This window comes from Pinus tabuliformis, chromosome 7 (genome assembly GCF_031772625.1).
Source record: "Pinus tabuliformis cultivar Carrire ecotype Pingquan chromosome 7, CPIR1, whole genome shotgun sequence".
Taxonomy (NCBI): domain Eukaryota; kingdom Viridiplantae; phylum Streptophyta; class Pinopsida; order Pinales; family Pinaceae; genus Pinus; species Pinus tabuliformis.
Window position 1 is genome coordinate 1,210,803,911 of NC_142293.1, and position 21,856 is coordinate 1,210,825,766.

Here is a 21,856-nt window from a genome sequence, read left to right on the forward strand (position 1 = left end):
GAGCAAAATATCACGCGACGATGCAATTTATCGCCGGGAAACAGTAGAAAATATCCACGCGAGTTATAAAATTCGGATTTTAGTTTTTTATGAATCATTTTCATTTCTGATTGTTGGAGAAGGAAGGGGAGAGCTATGTGCTTGTTGCCAAGGAGTGTTTGAGCGTTCCATAGCTATTATCACCACCAACAACAAAGATTTCATTGATCTAAGCTTGAAGAACAATGAGACAATTTCATTCCATTCCTGTATTCAGAGGATGGTACCTGATCCTGAACTTCGTAGTAAAATAAATTGTGAGATACAGTGTTATCGGGATTGTGTTGGCCTATTTGGCTTTGATGATGCTATTAGGGAAAGGACCCTCTTCATGCCACGTAAGTGACAAGTCATCACTCATTAGAAATTAGAATTTTCAATTTAGAATTTCCTTACTTATAATTCTATTTTTTTTAAATTCAATTATGTAACTTTTATTTGAAAGTTTAATTATGTTTTAAGTTTTTGAATTTTTTATTTCATTATTTTGTTGTAGATATTTGGTGGCGAAGCTATGGTGCAAGGGCACCAAATTTGCAGAAATTGGCCATACGAATCTTGAGTCAAACATGTAGCTCTTCAGGGTGTGAGCGCAATTGGAGTGTATTTGAGAAAATACACGCAAAAAAGCGCAACCAGTGTAATTTTGGGCTCCAGCCTTCAGTTGAGCAATTACACTTATTGTAATTTTTAATTTATGACCTTCAAGTGTCAAGAGTCGAAAGTCAAGACTCATTACTCTTTTTGACACTCTTAAAGGTTGGAGTTTGCACGCCTCAACGATTTGGTGTATGTGCATTATAACATCCGACTCCGAGTGAGGCAAATAGAATCACCAATTGATCCAGATGCTATTTCCTTAGACAATATTGATGTATTGTCTCAATGGAGGGTGGAGTCTGAGGAGCCCATCTTGGAGGAGTCACCTTCATGGTTAGAGCCAGTGGCAGATGATCCATTAGAACAGGGGCAGCAAGAGGAGGAGGACTCGGAGGAGCAGCAGCAGCACTCAGAGGAGGAGCAAGAGGAGGAGGAGGAGGACACTGCAGAAGCATCAGCATCAACACCATCTGCTATAGATACAGGAGAGCATAGCCCCATACCTAGAACTCATTATTTGCCATTAGGTGCAGAGGCAGGGTCAAGGCCTTCTACTACTAGGGGCAGGCCTGGCAAACAGCCCATCATGTTTTCCCGTAAAAGGGGGAGATGGCAGTGATTTCAGATAGATAGCTGCTAGCCTGCTAGTTTTATTTGTTACGCTACATATAACTCATGATGATGAGATACTTTTATATATGTGATGTTATTTTGTATTGGTTCTCCACATTTGAGTCCTTGAATGGACAATTATCAGGGATCAGCAAGATTTGGTATCGCCTTTGATGTATCATTTCTATTTGACATCATATATATCAGTGCTTTCTTCATATTTATGTGCCAATGTGTTTATTTCATGTTGTTATTGCTTTATATGTTTAAAAATCTGAAAAAAATCAATATATTATACAATTTTTATGCTTCCTGATATTTGCCGATATTTTGTCGATATTTTCGCCGATATTGCCAATAAGATATTTTCTGGACCCTCTCCGATATTTTCCCAATACCAATATTTTCAACACTGCTCACAAGCACTTGCTGCCAAAAGTATTTGGTGTTTAAGACAAGGATCTGATCTCTGGGCCCACGTTATGCAGAGCAAATATATAAGTCCCTTCACTGTATCAAACTGGAACAGGACTCCATTAAATCTTCAAGGAATAGTTCCATTATATGGAAAGCTATATGCAGGCTTTCCCACTCATTGGACAGGGTTTGAGATGGAAAATTGGTGATGAATCTCAGGTCCTAATGGGGAAGGACCCATGGATTGGAAACCTCAATAATCATATCCTTCCTGATCAGTTGATAAGTAGGCTAAACAGAGAGGGTTTCCACTTTTTAAACCAAGTTTCCCGTAGGGACATTTTTCAAGGCATTCAAAGATGGGATTCTTCTTCAGGCCTTCGATTAGACGGGGATCAGGCAAATGCCTGGGATATTTACATCCATTCTCTCAATAATTCCTTTGTTCACCTCTTTAATTAACTGGACCAACTCATCTGGGCACATAATCCTTCCAGGGGATACTCTCCTAAAACAGGCTCTATCATTCTCAGAGGAACCAGCAGCCCTCTGATCCTTGGTGGGGGAAGAAATTTCAGAAACTAAAATGCCCAGAAAAAGCAAAACTTTTTATGTGGCTTCTCCTTGGGAACAAACTTGGGATAATCTCCAGAAGCGCTCCTTCCATAGCCCTAGCCAATGCATACTGTGCTTTCATGAAGCTGAAACAGCCAGTCACCTCTTTCTCCACTGCCCATTTATGCAGGCAGTGTGGACAAAAATTCATCTCTTAGAATGTCAATCCTACGTATGGCAAGGATCTACCATTGAAGAAGGTTTATCAAATTATTTATCAGCACAGCATAAAGTTCTTCATCTCTGTTGCATGGGGGGTCTGGGCACATAATCCTTCCAAAACAAGCTATCTCTATATGGCTCAGAGGAACCAGCAGCCCTCTGATCCTCGGTGGGAGAAGAAATTTCAGAAACTAAAATGCCCAGCAAAAGCAAAACTTTTTATGTGGCTTCTCCTTGAGAACAAACTTGGGATAATATCATAGTTACATGGGTACTGCTCCCAGGCATTGGAAAGCACGGCCCCCAGCCTCCCGCGCTCCTGGGAGCTTGGGAGCTTGTAGGAAACACTCCAAAACCACTGGAGCTTTAGCGGGTACTTTGGAGCTTTTCGGGAGCTTCACTGCAACAAATTTTGACGTTTCGGGTACCTATTTTGAGAAAATTTTCAAGTTTCGGCCAGGTCAGGGGCTGGACTGCATGAGCTCTGTAAAGTGACAAAGATGTGGAGATGTAGCAAAGGTTTCAACAAAATATAGCCAGTTGCCGGTCATCCCTTGGCAGCTTCTGTTGCAAATCTTTAAGTTCAACAACTGCAAATAAGTCTACTTTCTTGAAATCTATCTTGAATCTTTAATGATAAGATTTAACGAATTACAATGATGGTCAGAGAGAGAGAGTAGCGTGTTAATCAGTTTCATTTTATAAATTTCCAAACTTGAATTTCAAAGTTGAATATATATAGCATTGCATGAAATCACATAATAATCAAGTAATAACAACATTTTTTCCAGTTAGGAAGTTCCGCATGTTTCTTTGCTGGCAAGGAATTTGATTGGCAAATTGTTGATGGATTCATATTTTGAATTTTTCTGGCAGTGTTTCAAATTTCAATATTTTACATATTTCATTGCAAGATGGAATTTGCAGGATGCAATTTAATTGGCAAATTTTGGATGGAAATAAATTAATTATTTTATTTTTATTTTTAATATATATTAAATTTTAATATATTATATTATTGTTTCTCCCCACTTGACATTTCCTGTAAATTTGGGCAAAGATTCTAGCTGTACCAGATACTTGTTCCCCCGTACCCAAAATACGCGGCTACTGGAAACTCTTGCAACATAGGATAATATCCACAAGCACTCCTTCCATAGCCCCAGTCAATGCATACTGTGCTTTCGTGAAGCTGAATCAGTCAGTCAACTCTTTCTCCACTACCCATTTAGGCAAGTGTTGTGGACAAAAATTCATCTCTTCGAAGGTCAGTCCTATGTATGGGAAGGATCTACTATTGAAGAAGATTTATCAAATTGGTTATCAGCACACAGCACAAAGCTCTCCCTCTTTCTGTTGCACGAGGGTTCTGGCTGGGGATTGAAACTAAGCAATTTCTGAAAATAGAGCGCCTTCATCCCTCAAAATTGCAGTTCTGAATCTGGCTGTCATAAATGCTTTTCCGTCCTCACCAGGATCCCAGCTGCAGCCTTCTCGCCCTGACATACAAATCCAATCTGACAACCCTTGGGTCTTCTTTGATGGGGCTGCACAAAGAAATTCCCACCCGAGGGGAAAGCTAGGGGTAGTCTTTTTCTCTCTCTCCCATCATATTTCCTTCTCAGCAAATCTGGGACCAGCTACAAATAATTTTGCAGAGCTTATGGCCCTAAAGCTTTTACTTCATCTTCTTCAAGAACAAAGGGTTTCACATCTTCACATTTATGGACACTCTTTGCTTGTGCTTAACTGGATGAAAGAATTCTCCAGCCTTCATAATTACACCCTCCAGCCACTTTTCCAGAATGTGCAACAGCTAGTTTCCTCTTTCTCACATATCACTTATTCATGAATCAAACAGCAGACGGTAAGCTTGTTTGGACATGGACTCCGGCAGATGGAAGGTTACAACAAGCAAAGAAGATCACTAAACAGAATTTCTTCATGACTATCGGACCTAGATAATGCATATTTTCATCAAAGATGTTGGAAAGTTTATGTTCTCGGCAGATTATATTTTCTCTTCATATGCACAGCTAAAGGACTGTATTAGCAAAGTTTTGAGTCTTTTTGAGGATAAAGAACGTATTTTCTTTTTTTGAGATCCTACTTTTCTTGCTGATCTATTTTTATGGGAAGCTGTCAGGGGCTTTTTGGGCCTATAGCAGGAATGCCTTATATATATAGCCCCGAGGGTTAGCTCAATTGGTTAAATTCTTGTTGTTAAAAGCACCTTGCTAATTGGAGGTCACGGGGTCAATTCTCCTCTACACTCTCGAGGTTAGGCTCTGCTAATAAGCCAGCGGGAAGTGATCCCTTCAGGAGGATCTGCCCAAATAGTTTCCGTGGATGTAGCGGCCACCGATCTCCAGTGTATGTGAACCACACATACAAATATATATATATATATATATAATATCATGCTTTTAAAAATACAATGATGTTTTACGATATTCCAAGTCTTGACAAATAATTTGACATATTTTGGATCGAATTTGAATGTAAGAATATTTATATTTGACTTCCGTTCGAATATATGAACTTACAACAAATTTCACTTAATTCTCTTTGTTGAGAAGTTTATCATATTTTTGTTGTTGGCAAACTTATTATCAAATTCAATGTAATGCCCTCTTCTAATTAAATTACCCAAGGGCGAATTACCCTATCCAACCCCATAGGCTATAATCACTTGTAAAAAGGGAAACACATTACTTGATGTGATTGGGGTAACATTGGATAATTTGTGAAAATTGGAAGAAAGCTTGCGTTAAAAGCCAAATTTGGGGCAAAAAGGAGGGAAACTTGTTAGCCCCTCAAATTGAAATTAGGAGGGAAGACCCCAAAGGGGATCTATAAAAAGGAGAGATGAGATTCATTTTACTCATCGTAGATTGTGGATCTTTCTGATTTTATGGCTCAGGCTCTTGGAGGGTTTTAAGACCCCTTTTCTCTGAATGGTTTCGGTGGTGAAAGAATCAAGATTCCACCCTATCTAATCCTTTCTCTTTATTCTATCTAGCATAATTTTCTAAGGCATCCTTCATCTATTTTATGGCAACAAGGGTTTCTGAGGGTATAATTCTGTGGCGTCGTCTGGGCAGTAAAGGACTGTTCAAGGCCATTCTGGGACAGCAAGGGACAGCAAAGGAAAGTTTGGACAGCGAAAGGCTAATCTGTGACATCGCAGGCCTGTTCAAGGCTTTCCAAGGGCAAAATGGGACATCAAGTGAAGACTGGGCAGCAAAATAGCCCTGAAACCCTACCTGAGGCAGTGGCCTTCCTTTAAGGAGACTTTCTTGAGGCAACGCAATTGTTTATATGGATAAATCTTTGGCAGCAAAGTTTCCTGAGGTTTGTGAAGTTTCTGAGGTTGGATCTGATGCAGCAGAGGGTTCCAGAAGCCAAATTGGTGGCAGCGAAGGGTTACTGAGGGTTTTCTTAGACTCTACAGCCTATATTGAAGGTGTAACTGTGGCAGTGTCTCATTTCCAAGATCTGATCTGTGGCCGCAGAATCTGTCTGAGGTAACAATCGTGACCGCAAACCCTCCTGAAGTCTAGTTTCGGCAGCAAAGGACTGTTTGGGGCAGCATAGTCTGGTTCAAGGTTTTGCTGGAGGGGCGACTCACATTGTCCAAGGAAACTGTGGCAGCGGTATGCCCCTGAGGTGTGTTTGTAGCATCAGAACATCTCAGTGAAAGGAACTGTGGCAACAAAGTCTGGCTGATTGGACTGTGGCAGCAAAGAGGCAGCAAAGTCTTGGCTGATTACTGAGGCCAGCTGTCAGTTCACACCAAGATTATTAGGACAGTAGGGTTTTATCAATTGTTGTGCATCTAAACTGCGGTGTGAGATTGGAAGGACTGTGGGTTTATAACCCATTATGTACTGCTGGATTAGCTTCATGTGCATGAGTTGTTGGAGTTAAATACTGGTTACACTGTTTATTGAATTCAATATTGCCACTGTTTGCAAAAATTAAAAGAATACTGTGATACTAGTTACCATACAAATCTTGTCATGTGCTTTTTTTGTTGACACCTAATCTTTTGGATTAAGTAAATCTATGTAAATATTGTAAATATCAAAAAAAAGGGAATTGGAAGACGAAGAGACATTGGGAGATGAAACCCAACAGTCTCCCTCTCCATGTATATGTCCATGTTCTATCTTAATGCAAATCAACAATCACAATCATGGAGTTACTCCTGGCCTGACATGGTATCACAGCCAGCTCCCAAATTAGCTTTTTGCTGTACCTCATGCCATTGTCCTCATTTGATGTGTCAACCTGTGTATCCGTTTTTCTTTGCCTGTGTTAATGGCTGCATTGAATTTTCTGCTGCACCTGTGCATTGAGCTCCTGGAAAAAAAACGGTTCATATTTTAATGACCGTATCAGAGCAGAGGCATTAATTTGAAGTCTTGGAATGGTGCTGGTTCATATGCGTTGAAAGGAGTAGCAGTTTATCTCTGCGCGTCGAATGCTGAGACCGTAAAGTCGTTTGGCTGGTATGCGATATGGTATATGTTGCAATTTCATTTGATACTGCTTATGCAAATCCATGGAATGTATGTATTGGAGACTAGGCATTCTGTGATTGAACAATTTTTTGTTGAGGGCTGAAAACCGTGACTGTGGTGTTTAATTCAAACTTGCTGTGTGCTCCTTTTTTGAAGATTGTATGATACGAGGGCCTAATGGTGTTGCTTGTTAATGGAATAGTCATACATGGTATGCTGTGTTGATTTAAAAAAAACAAATGAATATTGTGCGTTGTCTCCCCTCAAAACGGTGAAACGGTGCACCTGTGTTTAGATTTTCTTATTACCATATTCCAAGTAATGATATAATGGATTTTTAAAAGGGTCGTGGATGGAATAAGAAATTCGTTGAACTCCTTTTAATGGCCATATATGAGCGTTCATTTCCTTTTTAAAATCCGTATATTTAAAAGGAATAAACGGTGTGAGTGGTATGCATGAAGTGACATATAAAGTGCGTTGAGTAGTTTTTAAAAGGTTTGGTATTAATATGTGAGGTTAAGATTTTATGAAGGTTATGGCATATATATTTTATGGAGTGATATGAGTATGTATGGAGTATATATTATATGTCATATGTTATGAGTGATGAGTGGTGACATATTATAAGTGGTGATGCCTACATTTAAAGCTTTCCCTTTTGTATATTAAATCAATCTTTTACCTAATGGAAGACATCAAGTAAGGTTGTGATTTTGAATCAAAAGCAGATAGTATTTTTGATGATGCATTCACTCATATCTATAGTGGGAGTAGTTCTCACTAGAAAAGAGAACTACCATGAGTGGCCCAAGAAGATTAAACACACCTTGATTTTCAATGAGTTGTCGAAAGGAGTTTGCGAAAGAGAAGGACGCAATGCACCGGAAAATCCCACTTCAAACAAGGAGCTTGTCATTTGGGAAAACAACAACAGCAAAGCTTATGCCTTGATTGCAGCGTCTGTAAATGAAGAGGTGAGTCGTCATATTTCGCCATTTTCAAATATTTTTGAAGCCTAAAGAAATTGAAAGAATTATATGACTCACACTCTGAACTTGAAATTGTTCAACTGGTGATCTAATTGTTCAATCTTGAGTTGAAAAATGATGACCCTCTTGCCTTAGCATCAGAAGTAAGATCCATTATGCATGACATAAAAGCCACTGGTGTTGAAATATATATTCCTCTCATAGCTTATGTCAAGGCACTATATCCCACTTATTCACATTATCTTGTGTCATTACAATAAAGTGGCAAACTTAAGGAGATTACCTTTGACTCCCTTGAGCAAAAGTTTGTTGAAAGAGAGAAGGCTTTTGGGAAGAAGACAACTCCTCAGTCTTCTGAAGAAGTTGTGTGCCTTGCAAAAAAATAGAAGAATCAAGGATAAGATTCTTCTAGAGGAAGAGGTGGCCAAAGAGGAAGAGGAAGGAAGAATTTTGGAGGCGGGGGGGGGCAGACATTTCCAAGGAGAAAGATCTGATCTTCATTGCATATGATGCGATAGAAATGGGCATGATGCTTCCACATGTAAACTGCCTTGGAACAAAATTGAGCAGGAAAGAAATGAAGAAAAGGGTAAAACACCTGGTAAAGGGAAAAGAAAAGCACCTAAGTCTGTTGATTATGTTGTGGCACATTGCAACATTAGAGTAACTGAAGACTTATTCAATGCTTCAGTTGCTTCATGGAAAGATGATTGGTTGCTTGATTCAGGAGCAACTTGCAACATGACTTTCAAAAGAGATTTCTTTTGAAGAATTCACTGATAATGTTGATGGAGCAGTATACTTTGTAAACAAGTCAAAATTCAAGCCATCATGGCTCAGCACCATCAAGCTCAAACTGCCTAGTCTTCCAGACTTTCTTCTACATGATGTTCTATACCTCCCGGAACTGAGGAGAAACTTGTTGTCTTTGGTCCACATCCGTCAGCAAGGACACTCCATTCACATATTTGATGCCAAGTTTGAGGTCAGAAAAGCATCAAATCACTCATTTGTCATGACTGGGAAAGAAGAAGAAAGACTTTTGAAGCTGCAAGGAACCTCTGCTCATGCACAAAACTTTTCATACGGTTCTCATTATGATGAAGGTACACTTCCATCAAGTCTTTTATGGCATGCTAGATTTGGACATTTGAACTATGACAGCGTTCGTTTGTTGAAAAAAAATGGTGTTATTGATTTGCCAACTATCCCTAGGAAACTTAAGCAATGTAATGTTTGTATCTTAGGAAAGCACAACAAATAGTGTTTTCATGATTCTCATTCCAGAGCACATAGAAAACTTGAACTCATCCATTCTAATTTGTCTGGCCCAATGTTTGTTCCTTCTGCAAATGGTAATAAATATATGATGACTACACCAGAATGTGTTGGGTTTATTGATTGAAGAACAATTATGAAGCTTTTTAAACATTCAAGAACTTTTATACATGGATTGAAAATGATGCACAATCTCATATTGGCTCTATTCATATTGATAATGGAAAAGAATATACTTCAAATGAATTTGAAAATTATCTTCACCAGCACGGGATCAAACATCCAACAACCGTGCTTTATAATCCCCAACAGAATGGAGTAGTTGAAAGAATGAACAAGACAATCTTAAATATGGTACGTTTGATGATGTTTTCCAAGAATGTTAAGTTGATGTTTTGCGCTGATGTACCCTCCTCAAATGCAAAATTCGCAACGCCCAACTCAGGGTTTTCAAAAATCATCAAGTTCTCGTCCTAGAGAGCTCCACCATCGATCCCCGCGGTTACTAGGGATTATGGTGGCTGAGAGAACTGAGAACAAATTAATTCTTCGGACAAAAACTCCATCCCAGCCTAATTCTCTACTGGCAAAGATATTTGTGCGTGATCTTCCACCACTGACCAATACATGGCATGCACGACATTCCGAAGATATGGAGAAGATATGGAGGTTGTGTTATTATTCTAGAGCATCCAAATTTGCATTATTCTGGAGCATTCAAAGCGTTATTATCATTAATACATGGAGCATTATTATTCTGGAGCATGAAGCGTTATTATTTTGAAGCAGGCAGCATTATATTTCTAAATTGTGTTACAATATGATACCTCTGACCAACGTCAGGCAAAGCGATACCTCTAAGCAACATCAGGTAGACCGATACCTCTAAGCTACATTGATTACACACCCAGCATCGTTGAAAAACGCTGCAAAGAACGTTGAAGCATATTGCAGCGTCAGATCAAAGGTTCTTGCCTCTAGAACGTTGAGAACGTTGCCACTGCACTGCAATCCATGCTGCACGATTCATCAATTCTGAAACGTTCTCTCTAGAACGTTGCAAACGGTCTCTACAGAACGCTACAAATGAAGACTCCAACAACGGCATCATGAAGATTATTCTAATTCGCTAAGACCAGATTTTATCTCCAAGTAATTTACCCCTTGCCATATTTTATTTCTTAAAACAGCTAAGGAAATCACATTTGTTATTCTTAAAGTCTCAACGATCAAAGACATGGAAAACATTAATATCTCTGGAGCTTGGCTTGTGAAAGGGATTGTTTCTACTTACATTGCCAGAGGAAACCATAGACACAATAGACACGCACATTATGAATGCATTATGCCAGCACGTTATGAATGCATTATGCACCCAGCACGTTAATACCAACATAACGGGTTATTGGAGGGGTTGGCACATTAATCATTACAAGTTAATACTGGCAAATTCAGCGTATTCAGAACGGTTACATAGTCAGTGCCACCTACAGAGCCAGTGTGTTATCGCCTAGGGGAATCCGTTGTAATTGCAGGCCAAGGGAATCTATTACTGAGGTATCCGTTATAATTGGTGGCATTATATATCATAGGTAAATGGAGATACGAACCTAAATCTCGGCCACCGGTTTTAGCAACTCTGAGTGAATTTTTCAATCCTTTTTTTTGGAAAAATTGTTGTAGCAGAAGAACCAACCATGTCTGGCGTTGACAATGGCGAAAACCAGGGTGCTGGTGCGGTGAGCGTGGAGGAAGAGAAGAAGCTCATGGACCAGGGTGCACGCATTAATCTCAAGATCAAGGGCCAGGATGGAAATGAAGTATTTTGCAAAATCAAACTTAGTACTCAACTGAGGAAGTTAATGAATGTTTACTGTGATAGGCAATCCGTTGATTTTAACTCCATAGTTTTTCTATTTGATGGGAAGCGTTTACAAGGGGAGCAAACTCTTGAAGAACTTGAAATGGAAGATGGAGATGAGATTGATGCCATGCTTCATCAAATAGGAGGAAGGCGTTAAAGTGGGTTGTCAACTAGATGACAACCTCTTGTCACGATGGTTTGAATTTGGAAATATGTCAAAACTTATTTTGAACTTAGTTTCGGCATGTAATATTAATTTTCATAGGCCTAAATAATGTGCTCAGAGATAATATATATATATATATACGCCTAAATAATGTGCCCAGAGATAATATACATATATATATATATATATATAGATAGATAGATAGATATATGTCTTTGTATGCAAAAGCTTGCAGCTTGATGGTCCTTTGGCAGTAATACGAATCTTTGGCAACTATAATGAGAATATAAACAAATATACAGTCATAAACTGGAACCATACCATGTTTTCCTTACAAAGTGTTCTCTCAACAGTATTCTTGCTTTGAGAGTGTTCTCACAACAATATTTTGCACCGCTCTTACAATGTTTCCATGTCATATAGAGTAGGGTTAACTTTGGAGCAGCATTCATCCAATATGAAGGAGCCCTAATAAGCCATCTGGAGCAACATTTATTCAATCATGCAGAACAATACATTGCAAGTTATAAAACATGATGACCGCTACACTACACTGAGGATTTTTTTTCTTCCAAGCTACAAGACATTTGTAATCCCCTTTCCATTGATGTCAAAGGGGGAGGTAATCAGAGGAAGAAAGACACTTCTGAGAATGAAAGGGGGAGGAAAAATATGTTTCCATCAATGCCAAAGGGGGAGATTGTTGGCAATATTGTCATTGATGGCAAATGTGCAGCAAGCAAAGGAGCAACACAAGGAGTAGCAAGGGATGCAGGAGCAGCAGCAAGCAAAGGAGCAGCACAAGGAGTAGCAAGGGATGCAGGAGCAGCAGCAGGCAAGGAGCAACAACAAGCATGCATGGTTGCAATCAATGCTAAATAAGCAGAGGTAGACATATGTTGTTATAGCTGCAAATCAACAAACAAAGGAGCAACAAGCACAAAGAACAGCAACACAAGGAGCAGCAAGCAGTAAGAGAAGGCAAAGGAGCAGAAGGAGGAAGAGTTGTGATACATTAAAATGTTTTGATAATGTTGCAGAGGTTACTATATTAAAGAATTTGTTGTGATGTAAAACTGTTCATTAAGCTTAATTGTTGTGATGCAAAGGCAAGACTCCAAGGCAAAGGCAAAGATTGTTGTGATGCATTAATGATAAAGATTGGTATTTGATGTTGGCAGGAGGTGTGGAAGTTGATTGAGCTATTATGCATTAGTTGCCTGGCACTTGTGAAGCAGATTTGAAGGGAAGAAGATGCAGAAATGAAGATGGAGATATGCAAAGTTTATGACCAGGTAAACCAGTACATTGTTATTTCGTGTTTGCATAAGGGAATGGTAGTCTCCTTTCAAGTTGAAGCTTGATAAATATCCAGTTGGAGTTGGTTGAGGTAGGAGCCTCTTGTGTATTGTAGCCTACAGAAAGCACATGGGAGTTGGAGCTTCCTTGCATGTTGCAGCTTGCAGAAAATGGAGGTAGCAACCTCCTATAGGTTGGGGCCTACAGGAAATCAGATGTAATAAGGAGTGGGAGCTTGCCTTTAAATCACAAGAATAATAAAACCATGGTTTTCTCCCTTTATGGGTTTCCACATATATCTGGTGTTAATGTGTGTTGTTATTATGTGTTCATGTATCTAGTGTGGTTTGCTTATTACTTGTTGATCACATATTCATATGTTGGTTACTATTTGTTAAGTTGTTATATTATGTATCAGCTAATGAGATAAATGAAAAGAATTTTAATGTCCTTGAATATACTAAATTGATTCACCAGTGGGAGCTTGCCTTTAAATCACAAGAATAATAAAACCATGGTTTTCTCCCTTTATGGGTTTCCACATATATCTGGTGTCAATGTGTGTTGTTATTATGTGTTCATGTATCTAGTGTGATTTGCTTATTACTTGTTGATCACATATTCATATGTTGGTTACTATTTGTTAAGTTGTTATATTATGTATCAGTTAATGAGATAAATGAAAAGAATTTTAATGTCCTTGAATATACTAAATTGATTCACCACCCCCACCCCACCCCCCCCACCTCTCTTAGTTTAGTCAAGCTTTCAACACTTCACCAAAGCGCTTAGAAAGGAAAAGTTTGAAAGATTTAGAATGATGCTTGGACTCACCAACATCCCTTCAGATTAAGCGAGGGACTGTTGACACCTAATCTTTGGGATTAGGTAAATCCATGTGAATATTATAGATATCAAAATAAAGGGAATTGGAAGATAAAGAGACATTGGGAGATGAAACCCAATAGTCTCCCTCTCCATGTATATATCCATGTTCTATCTTAATGCAAATCAACAATCACATTCGTGGAGTTACCGCTGGCTTGACACTTTTCAACCCTAAGGGTAATTTTCCCCTAAGGGATATTACATTCAAACATGAACATCTACCAGGTGTTAGCACATAGGGCGCTGAAAAATATGCTTCTACAGACTCTAAAACAATAACCAACTGAATAACAAACATATGCCACATATGACTACCTGCACCACATTTGGAGGGGGGCCTAACTTCAGCATCTCAAATCAGATCAAATTCTAGAATTGAGTCCTTGTGTGCATTTTAAAGCAATCAAATACTGTAAGAGACTTGTTGCAGAAATAGCAACAATGTTGATGTGTTCATTGACTACTAGTTGTACACTAATATAAATTGCATCAAGGAAGAATGTTGTGTTTGAGCAATATCACAACAGCTAGGGCTTACCCCAGCCACCATTGATCTACTTCACCATTGCACTGAAAACCTGTAATCCACCTCAGATCTTAGCCGCTACGTTGAAGCACCCAGGAACCCGCCAACAATCTGAAGCCTCAGACTACATTCTGCATGAATTAGGTGTTAAATCAAATCATAAAGAAGGGCTACCGCCTCACAGGGTAAAGGTTAAACTATGGGAGATGTCTACAAGGAACCTGAGGCTTTCAAAGCTCTAGTCCAGTCTCTGATCCCAAGCAAAAGACATCAGCTAAAACAACTCCATTTTCCCTCATCTGGAACTCTTGTATTTCGAGCCAGGAAGGAAAGCACTCATTCTATCTACAAGGGCTTTAGTTGGAAAACTTACAAGCCTCCGGACTAGTCCAAACGCTGTGGATACATGGGTAGCAGAACAGTGGTCCTCAAAAATCAATGGACAGGTAACAGCATTTGCCTCTAGTCGTGAGTTTTATATCTTTTTCTTTCTAAATAAGGAAGAGCAGGGTCTGATTGTCAAATATGTGCCATACTTCATGGGATCCGGGGGAATGTAACTATCTTTGTGGAACCTTGATTTCAATCCAGACCAGGAAATTACAGCAGGCCGAAGTTTGGGTTAGATTACCTTGACTCGCATCAATTTCCTGGGATGACAGCTCCCTTAGAATGATTGGAAACAAATTGGTTGGTTCATTAACCATGCAGAACCCAAAGGGAACTTATATTCTTGTGCAAGAATATGCAAATAGTTTGATTTGGGAAAGGGACTCCCATAAGCCCTGCAAATCAATCTTGATGGGTGGAGTCACCACCAAAGCAGATTCCTTCTTTAATGCATGGCATCTCATGCTTATGAACATTTTGCTAAAAATTGCCCAAAAATCCAAGAAGAGCAGCCTCCTTCAATGCAGTAGTTAAGGAAGGAACCTACTCCAAAGCATCAGTCAAGGAAGGAACCTGAGTTCAAGACAGTTACAAACAGGGATAGGAAATTCCAACAAATGGCATGTCATGCTTATGAAAATTTTGCTAAAAATTGTCCAAAATGCAAGAAGAGCAGCCTCCTTCAATGCAGTAGTTAAGGAACCTCCTCCAGAGTATCAATCAAGGAAGGGACCTGAGTTCAAGAGAGTTACAAACAGGGATAAGAAATTCCAACAGTAGGGACCATCCCCTCCAAAGCCATCACAAGAGGGACCATCAACAAAAAGCATCAATAAATTTGAAGCACTTGGGAATCTAGATGGCTCAATAAACCCTGAAGACACCAAGAAGGAATAGTAGAAGAACCAGCATTGGATCTCAACTCTCGATGAGCTCCACCTGATATCAGTTGAGACCCATCCCCTCAGGATCTAGTGGCTAATACCCAAGCAGAAGAGACAAAGAAGAAGGAGAAAAGGAAGAGGAAGAAGTTGCAGAGGAGCCAGAGGAGGAAGAATAGTATGCCGAGAAAACAAAGGGGGAAGAAACGGAATCAGCTCAGCAAGAAGAAAATCAAGTGAAACCAAAATGCAGGTTCACTCTAAGCCTGTAAAATCCTTCTCTTTTGCTGAAGTCCTGCAAAAGAATGCCCCAAATCTCGCACCTCCTCTTACAAAAGGAAGGGAATCTGATAGGGACCAGATTGCTCATGAAGCAGTAGCAATCAGGCAACTCTTGGCTTCACTCGAATTAGAGGTTAGAAAAAACATGCATTAACTATGCTCTGTTTCTGTATTAACCTCTTTAATCAGTTTGTTAGAATCTATTCATGTACTGAGGAAATTGGCATAAAAAGCCCCCGTTAAAGGATAATCCGTCTTCTCTCCCCCATGTTCTTTGAAGGGAGGTGGAAAATCTACAAAATAGCCAAATTTATATGTGCTGCAACTTGCAAGCCACGTTGCAGATTTTGCTTAATACAATTGTTGGACGAATGGAAGTCAGCACTCCCCATGTTGCTTAATACAAACTGTTGGACGAATGAAAGTCAGCACTCCCCATGTTGCTTAATGCAAATTGTTGGACGAATGAAAGTCAGCACTCGCCATGTGTTTCGCGACATGTGCCTAACAGCCTCTCGAGAATCCGTTAACTCTGGCAATACGTCCATTTACTAACACCTACGAGTTTTGGTGCAATAGCAATCGTGATTCCAACAAGTGGTATCAGAGCCAAAGGTCTCAAGTTCGAAACACACCTGGGTCACGCTGGTGGGGAGATTGTTGGATGAAAGAAAGCCAGCACTCCCCATGTGTTTTGTGACATGTGCCTAACAGCCTCTCAAGGATCTGTTAACACTGGCGATGTGTCCGTTTACTAAAACCTGCAGGTTTTGGTGTAACAGCAATTGTGATTCCAACACAAATATCTCCAAATTATGGTTAAAAAAATAATAACAATAGTTGTACAACAATAAAATACCTTGCACTCATCCAACCCTCTCTCACACCTGCAAGTTAATATTTGACACCTTTTCTCTAGCAATAATGTCCTCTTTGTTTTAAGGTTTTTCATTTTTTCCTTGGGCGAAGTGGTTATGCCGTATGGCCCTCTAGCCAATATCAGAGATCTCACTTGCATCAGTAAAAAGTAGGTCTAACCAGAACTACTCAAACTTGTCAACCAACAAAGTGGCACACACTGCATCTCCTTTACAGAATAAGAAGAAGAGGGAATATACAATGTTTCTAGTAAATGCACAAAGCACCCATGCTGACTCAGTCAAACCATAACCCTAATCTACACAATCAGTGCACTCTGTTGCATGGATAGAAGAGCCAGAGACAGTGCACAATTCAACTGGAGGATGAGTGTGGCATGCATGCATGCACACTTCTCCTTGTGATCTGGGACCTCCTCAACTCCTTATGTAAGCACCCTAACACTCCCTAGGGATCTCTACACTATTCTGACAATAGATAATGGATGTAGTAACAAACTCCGAAATAGAAGAGCTAACTGAAGTGCTAAATCTGAACAGCAGTTTGACTCTCAAAATGTTCGAAGGTTGGTGCATGCATGCACCCTCTCCTCTCCCCTAAATAACTGTTCTGCACCTCCTCTAATCTACCAGTGTTGTGCCCTCACACACACTGCCTTCTCTCTGCTGTTGTGCATAAAAACCAAGATTAATGAAGCTAGAGTGCTATCACTACTGGAGAAGACTGACTGAGAATTGTAGAAAATTTAACGCATTATACTTTGGGAGTCAAGCCCTCTTCTAAATATGGTGTATTTGGAAATTATTACAGAAAGAAAATCTAACATATCATACTTTGGGACTCATGTCCCTCTTCTAAATTTGGTGTATTCAGTACTTATTATGTTGTTTTGAGTAATTTGGATCATCACAAGTGGTATTAGAGGAAACATCTCCCAAACCGATGCATTAAAGGAGTATATTAACTTCCTGCAACTACAACTTTTTATTGGAACATTCAAATTGAGTTTCGCTTAATTTTTTGGGAGAACTGATCTCCCAGCTATCTCTAGTTAAAATTTCAAGAGATTTGGCCCAGAACGCTAGGAGATGCAGTCCATAGAAGTTAGGGTTTAAATCGAATCCAAAAAAATTACTAAAAAAAGTAGGTTGCAATAAATTGTGCAGATTTTTTATTTATGGAAGCCTGAATTTCATGAGACCCAATCCATTGGAAAGAAGATATCTGATTAAACCCTGAGAAATTAGGACGTCATGTTAAATCCTGCATATCTCATATTTGGCAGATCCGAATTCAGTGCAAGCAGGTTTATTGGAAAGAATACATTTCATTCTATTTCTAGCTGAAATTCCAAAAGATATGATGCAGAAGCTATGAAGAAATTATCAATAAAAGTTTGCCTATAAACCTGTCTACACAGAAAGAACAAAAACAGTAAATTAACTTAAATTGGGCATAACTTTCAATTGGAATGTCCAAATCAGGTATATTACTAGATAAATACTATATGTGCCAACAACATCCTTTAAAATGGAGAAGGGATGTTTGAGGTGCAGGAGGTAATGTAGTCCAAGATTCAGATCACTGATTGGTCTGAGCAGAGAAAGTCAACATAAATGAAGAGTCAGTGCAAAGCAAAGGGTGTTGAATAATGATTGGTGGTTAGCTAGCTGGTAGTCGCTTACAGTCACCGCCCCAGTTGTAAAGCCCATTTGATAAGCAGACTTAATTTCTCCTAGTCCTGAAGAGATTTGTGACCGCACTCTATCCCATAATGGCATACATCAACTAAGAATCAACAACTAGAAGTAGCCTTTATCTTGATCGATCCAGTAACCAAATGCTTGTTTAGTATGGTAACTACATGTTTGTTATCTTTACATTGTTTAATCCTAAAAAAATTAATTACAATTGGTTTTGTATTGAGACTTTTCCTGCTCGAATGTTTTAATTCTAAGTGGCTTCACATGAGGATCTCGCAAGTATATCTAAATAAAGCAATTAAGGTTCCGATAGAAAATCTGTTGGAACAGACATAACTCAATTTGCAGTACCATTAAGAAAGGAATTCAGCAATTACCTTAACAGGAAAAGTCCCAGGAGGCAGCTTGGTTGTCAACAGCTCCCTCAACCTCCGGACAGCTTTTACCTTACTGGCTAAAATGTCAAGCAAAGGCAGAAACTCCTCTATTTTGAGAGGAAAATCAGGTGTCAGCCAGAGCACAGGCCTTAACCCCTTCTTGTATTCACTTTCTTGCTTAATGTCATTTGTTCCACTGGACCTTTTCTTTTTACTTGAATCTTTCTTATTAATGCTTTTACTAGCCTTCTCTTTTCCCTTTCTACTACCTACAGCATCATCCTTCTGAAATTCAGATGGTTGGTGGTCGACTGATTTCTGACTGCTCTCTGGAGCTAACTTAGGGAACTTCCTCAGTATCCTTGTCGAATCCTCATTAACTAAAGTGCCACTGCCATTGCATTCAGGAAGGGGTTTCTCTAGCTGTTTATCAAGCTTATTAATTTGTGAATTCAGTGATGTTCGCTTCAGTCCATCAGTTTTTGTCATCTTCTTGCTCCACCCAAACCAACCTCGCTTATCTTTATCACAGTTGGCTTCAGAGGCCTCGGAGGACTCAGAGGCATCAGGATCCCCTGCAGAACCCGACAACCCACCATTCTGATGGCATTCATCCCGATCCACAGGGCCAGAGAATATGGCCCCCTCATCTTCGATGGCCTCCGAATTCCCCATGCTCAGAGCTTGGTCCAGCTGTTCTTTCTCCTCCTTTGTCAGCATCTCCTCATAACCCACCGGCTCATCCGCAAACTTATCATTCTCTGCTGCAAAGAGTTCCTCGTCAGTCATCGCCCCAGGGACCCTCCGGGACTTGACACTGAGCATCACATGCAGCATATCATAGATCTTGGCCTTCCAGGGACCAACCATTTCAGTCCTGTCCTGCCGCCTCCAATTCAAATGAGGAACGAGCTCAGCCTGAGTAACATCAATGCCAGGCCTATATAAATTCGTCTGCGCCATCAGGGCAACCTCTTGCGCGACCTCGGCATCGGATGGCGGAGTCCCGGCACCCTCGAGCGCATTGCTGATTTCTTTTTCTTTGTGAGTAAGGACGATAAGTGATCCAGCAGACAATCTCGGGTCCTCGGTGCCCTCGCCCAAGAACAAGAAGCTCTGATCGGACCTCTGTATCCGAAAACCGTCAAACCCTGCAAGGGTCATGTCAGCCCTGAGGTTCGAACCGCGCTTCCAGATCCTGTAAGTATCTGACGGCGCAATGCGCCCTATGAAGGGGATAACGGAGCTCTCAAAATGGAAAGTTATTTCCATATAGAAATCTCTCATTCTCCCAGCAGTGGCTATGATGCGGGGGACGCGTCGGCACCATTTGGCCCAGGCGAGGGGTTGATAATACCTGGTTATCGTCATTGCGATGGCGTCCTCGCGCGCGCATACCGCCTCCTGCAAGGCGTTCCAACCCTGCTCGTTCTGTAGGCTCCAATCGGCCCCGGCAGCCATCAGCATCTCCACGGCTGTACAATCCCCAAGCCGAACGGCTACATGGAGGGCCGTCTCCCGCCCCGGGATGTCCCGCCGATCTATGCAACCAGACACGATGTCCGCCCGTTGCTCTGCCAATATCGATTCCTCCTCCGTGGTCACTTCTCCAGCCTTGGGCAATCTCGGCAGTGTTGAGAGGATCCGCCGAAGCGCCGGATAATCCCGCCCCGCTACTGCACAGTGCACTGGGCTGTGCGCATACTTCGTTATCTCCTCTGCGCGCAATTCTTGTCGCTGCTGCTGCTGTCGCTCCATCGCAGCGTCCCAGGTTCGAATCCCTATTCTATTCTATCCTAACAAACCCATACCCCTATTGCTTCCAAATCCACTCCATTGCCATGTTCTTATTGCTTTCCATACCCCTCTTCTTCACTGAAACAAAAGCTTTACTCTTTCCTTTTGGGACTCTTCTCTTCCAATTAAATACCAAGCACATGCCCCTTCCAGATGTGCCTCGGCTCTCTTGGTTGTAAAGTGCCCGCCATTGATGGACTCGCTGACATATATTGTGTTTGCATAATCATCACCACCACCACCAAGATCCCGCGATTCGGGAGGAAGAAGGGAGTTCCATCCAAATTCCAATTCAATTTTTATCAATCCGATTGTATCATTTTCAGGTCTGTCAGCCTCTTCGTCCCCACAGCACTTTTCTGAAAACCAAAAGCTCAATCTAGTGTGCCAGCTGAGTTGGCAGCACAGATCTACAATTACAGCACCAAGTCTTTCTCTCTCCCCGTATTTTATGACAAAATCCAACTCACATTCTTCCTAGTCAGTCGAGCATGGACGAATACTCTTTCTCATAACTCGTAAGCAATATGATGGGATTGTAGATAGTTCGAGTGGGGCACGAATAAATTAAAAGTGACATTCCCTTAACCGAGCCGGCTTCAATTTATTGCCATGGGGCTCGTGCCTGCTCGTTCATGGTCACATGACTTTGGAAAGTTTTCATATGTGCTAATGGAATAACCACATTTTTAGGTCCAGAACTACATTTTTCAACCCTCCAATAAGTCAACACAAAATTAATTATGAACAAATTAATACTAGGATAAATTACATTTCTTAAGATTTAAAATATTCTTTAAAAATAAGAAATTTATTTAATTAATAGATATTTTGATTGCATTGTTTAGCGAGGCTACAACATAATCAACACTATCAAGAATTTTTGGAGCATACAAAATTTTATTTTTTAATAGTTGTATTCTAGATTTCAAAAAAACAATGTCAAATTTTCTTTAAATCATGTAGAAATTTCTATTATTTTTTGGAATCGAAATTGTAATTTCTTTAAGAAAACATTTAAATAAATATATCAAAATATTGTAAAATAAAATAAAAATTATTTGATTAATTTATTAACTTATTTCAAAATAAAATAAAAATGGTAATTTTTTAAAATTAAAATATATTTTTAAAAAACATTTAAATAAATATATCAAAATATTGCAAAATAAAATTAAAAATATTTAATTAATTTATTAACTTATTTCAAAATAAAATAAAAATTTAATATAAATATATAAATTAGTTTATGGATATTATATTAGATATTTATAATTTATTACAAAATTAAATAAAAATTCCATTATAAATATATGAAGTAGTTGATGGATGCTATCTTAGATATTTATTTAAATTAAAATTTCAATTGTAAATATATAAAGTAGTTGACGGATGTTATATTAGATATTTATTTATTTATTTATCAGTGAATCAAATAATAAATAAAATTAGTTTATGAGAAATTTTTCGGCGAAAATCACATGGAATATCATTTGTCAACGCGTTTCGAACCAATGATGAACCACACTAGTTGGTTCGAAACGCGTCGACAAATGGTATTCC

At 39.6% G+C, this 21,856-nt stretch overlaps 1 protein-coding gene and 1 pseudogene across 1 annotated transcript in view; one reads left to right on the top strand and one right to left on the bottom strand.

Annotated features, from left to right (window-relative positions):
* Positions 1-20,862, bottom strand: part of LOC149251764 (uncharacterized) — a 40,448-nt gene extending 19,586 nt beyond the window's left edge. Inside the window, exon 1 of the mRNA XM_089459560.1 lies at positions 18,497-20,862. Within this exon, the coding sequence (XP_089315686.1) occupies positions 18,497-20,254 (1,758 nt within the window). The 5' untranslated portion in view covers positions 20,255-20,862. The remainder of the gene's footprint in view (positions 1-18,496) is intronic.
* LOC149251765 (small ubiquitin-related modifier 1 pseudogene) lies at positions 10,939-11,262 on the top strand (annotated as a pseudogene).
* Positions 20,863-21,856: the final 994 nt, after the last annotated feature.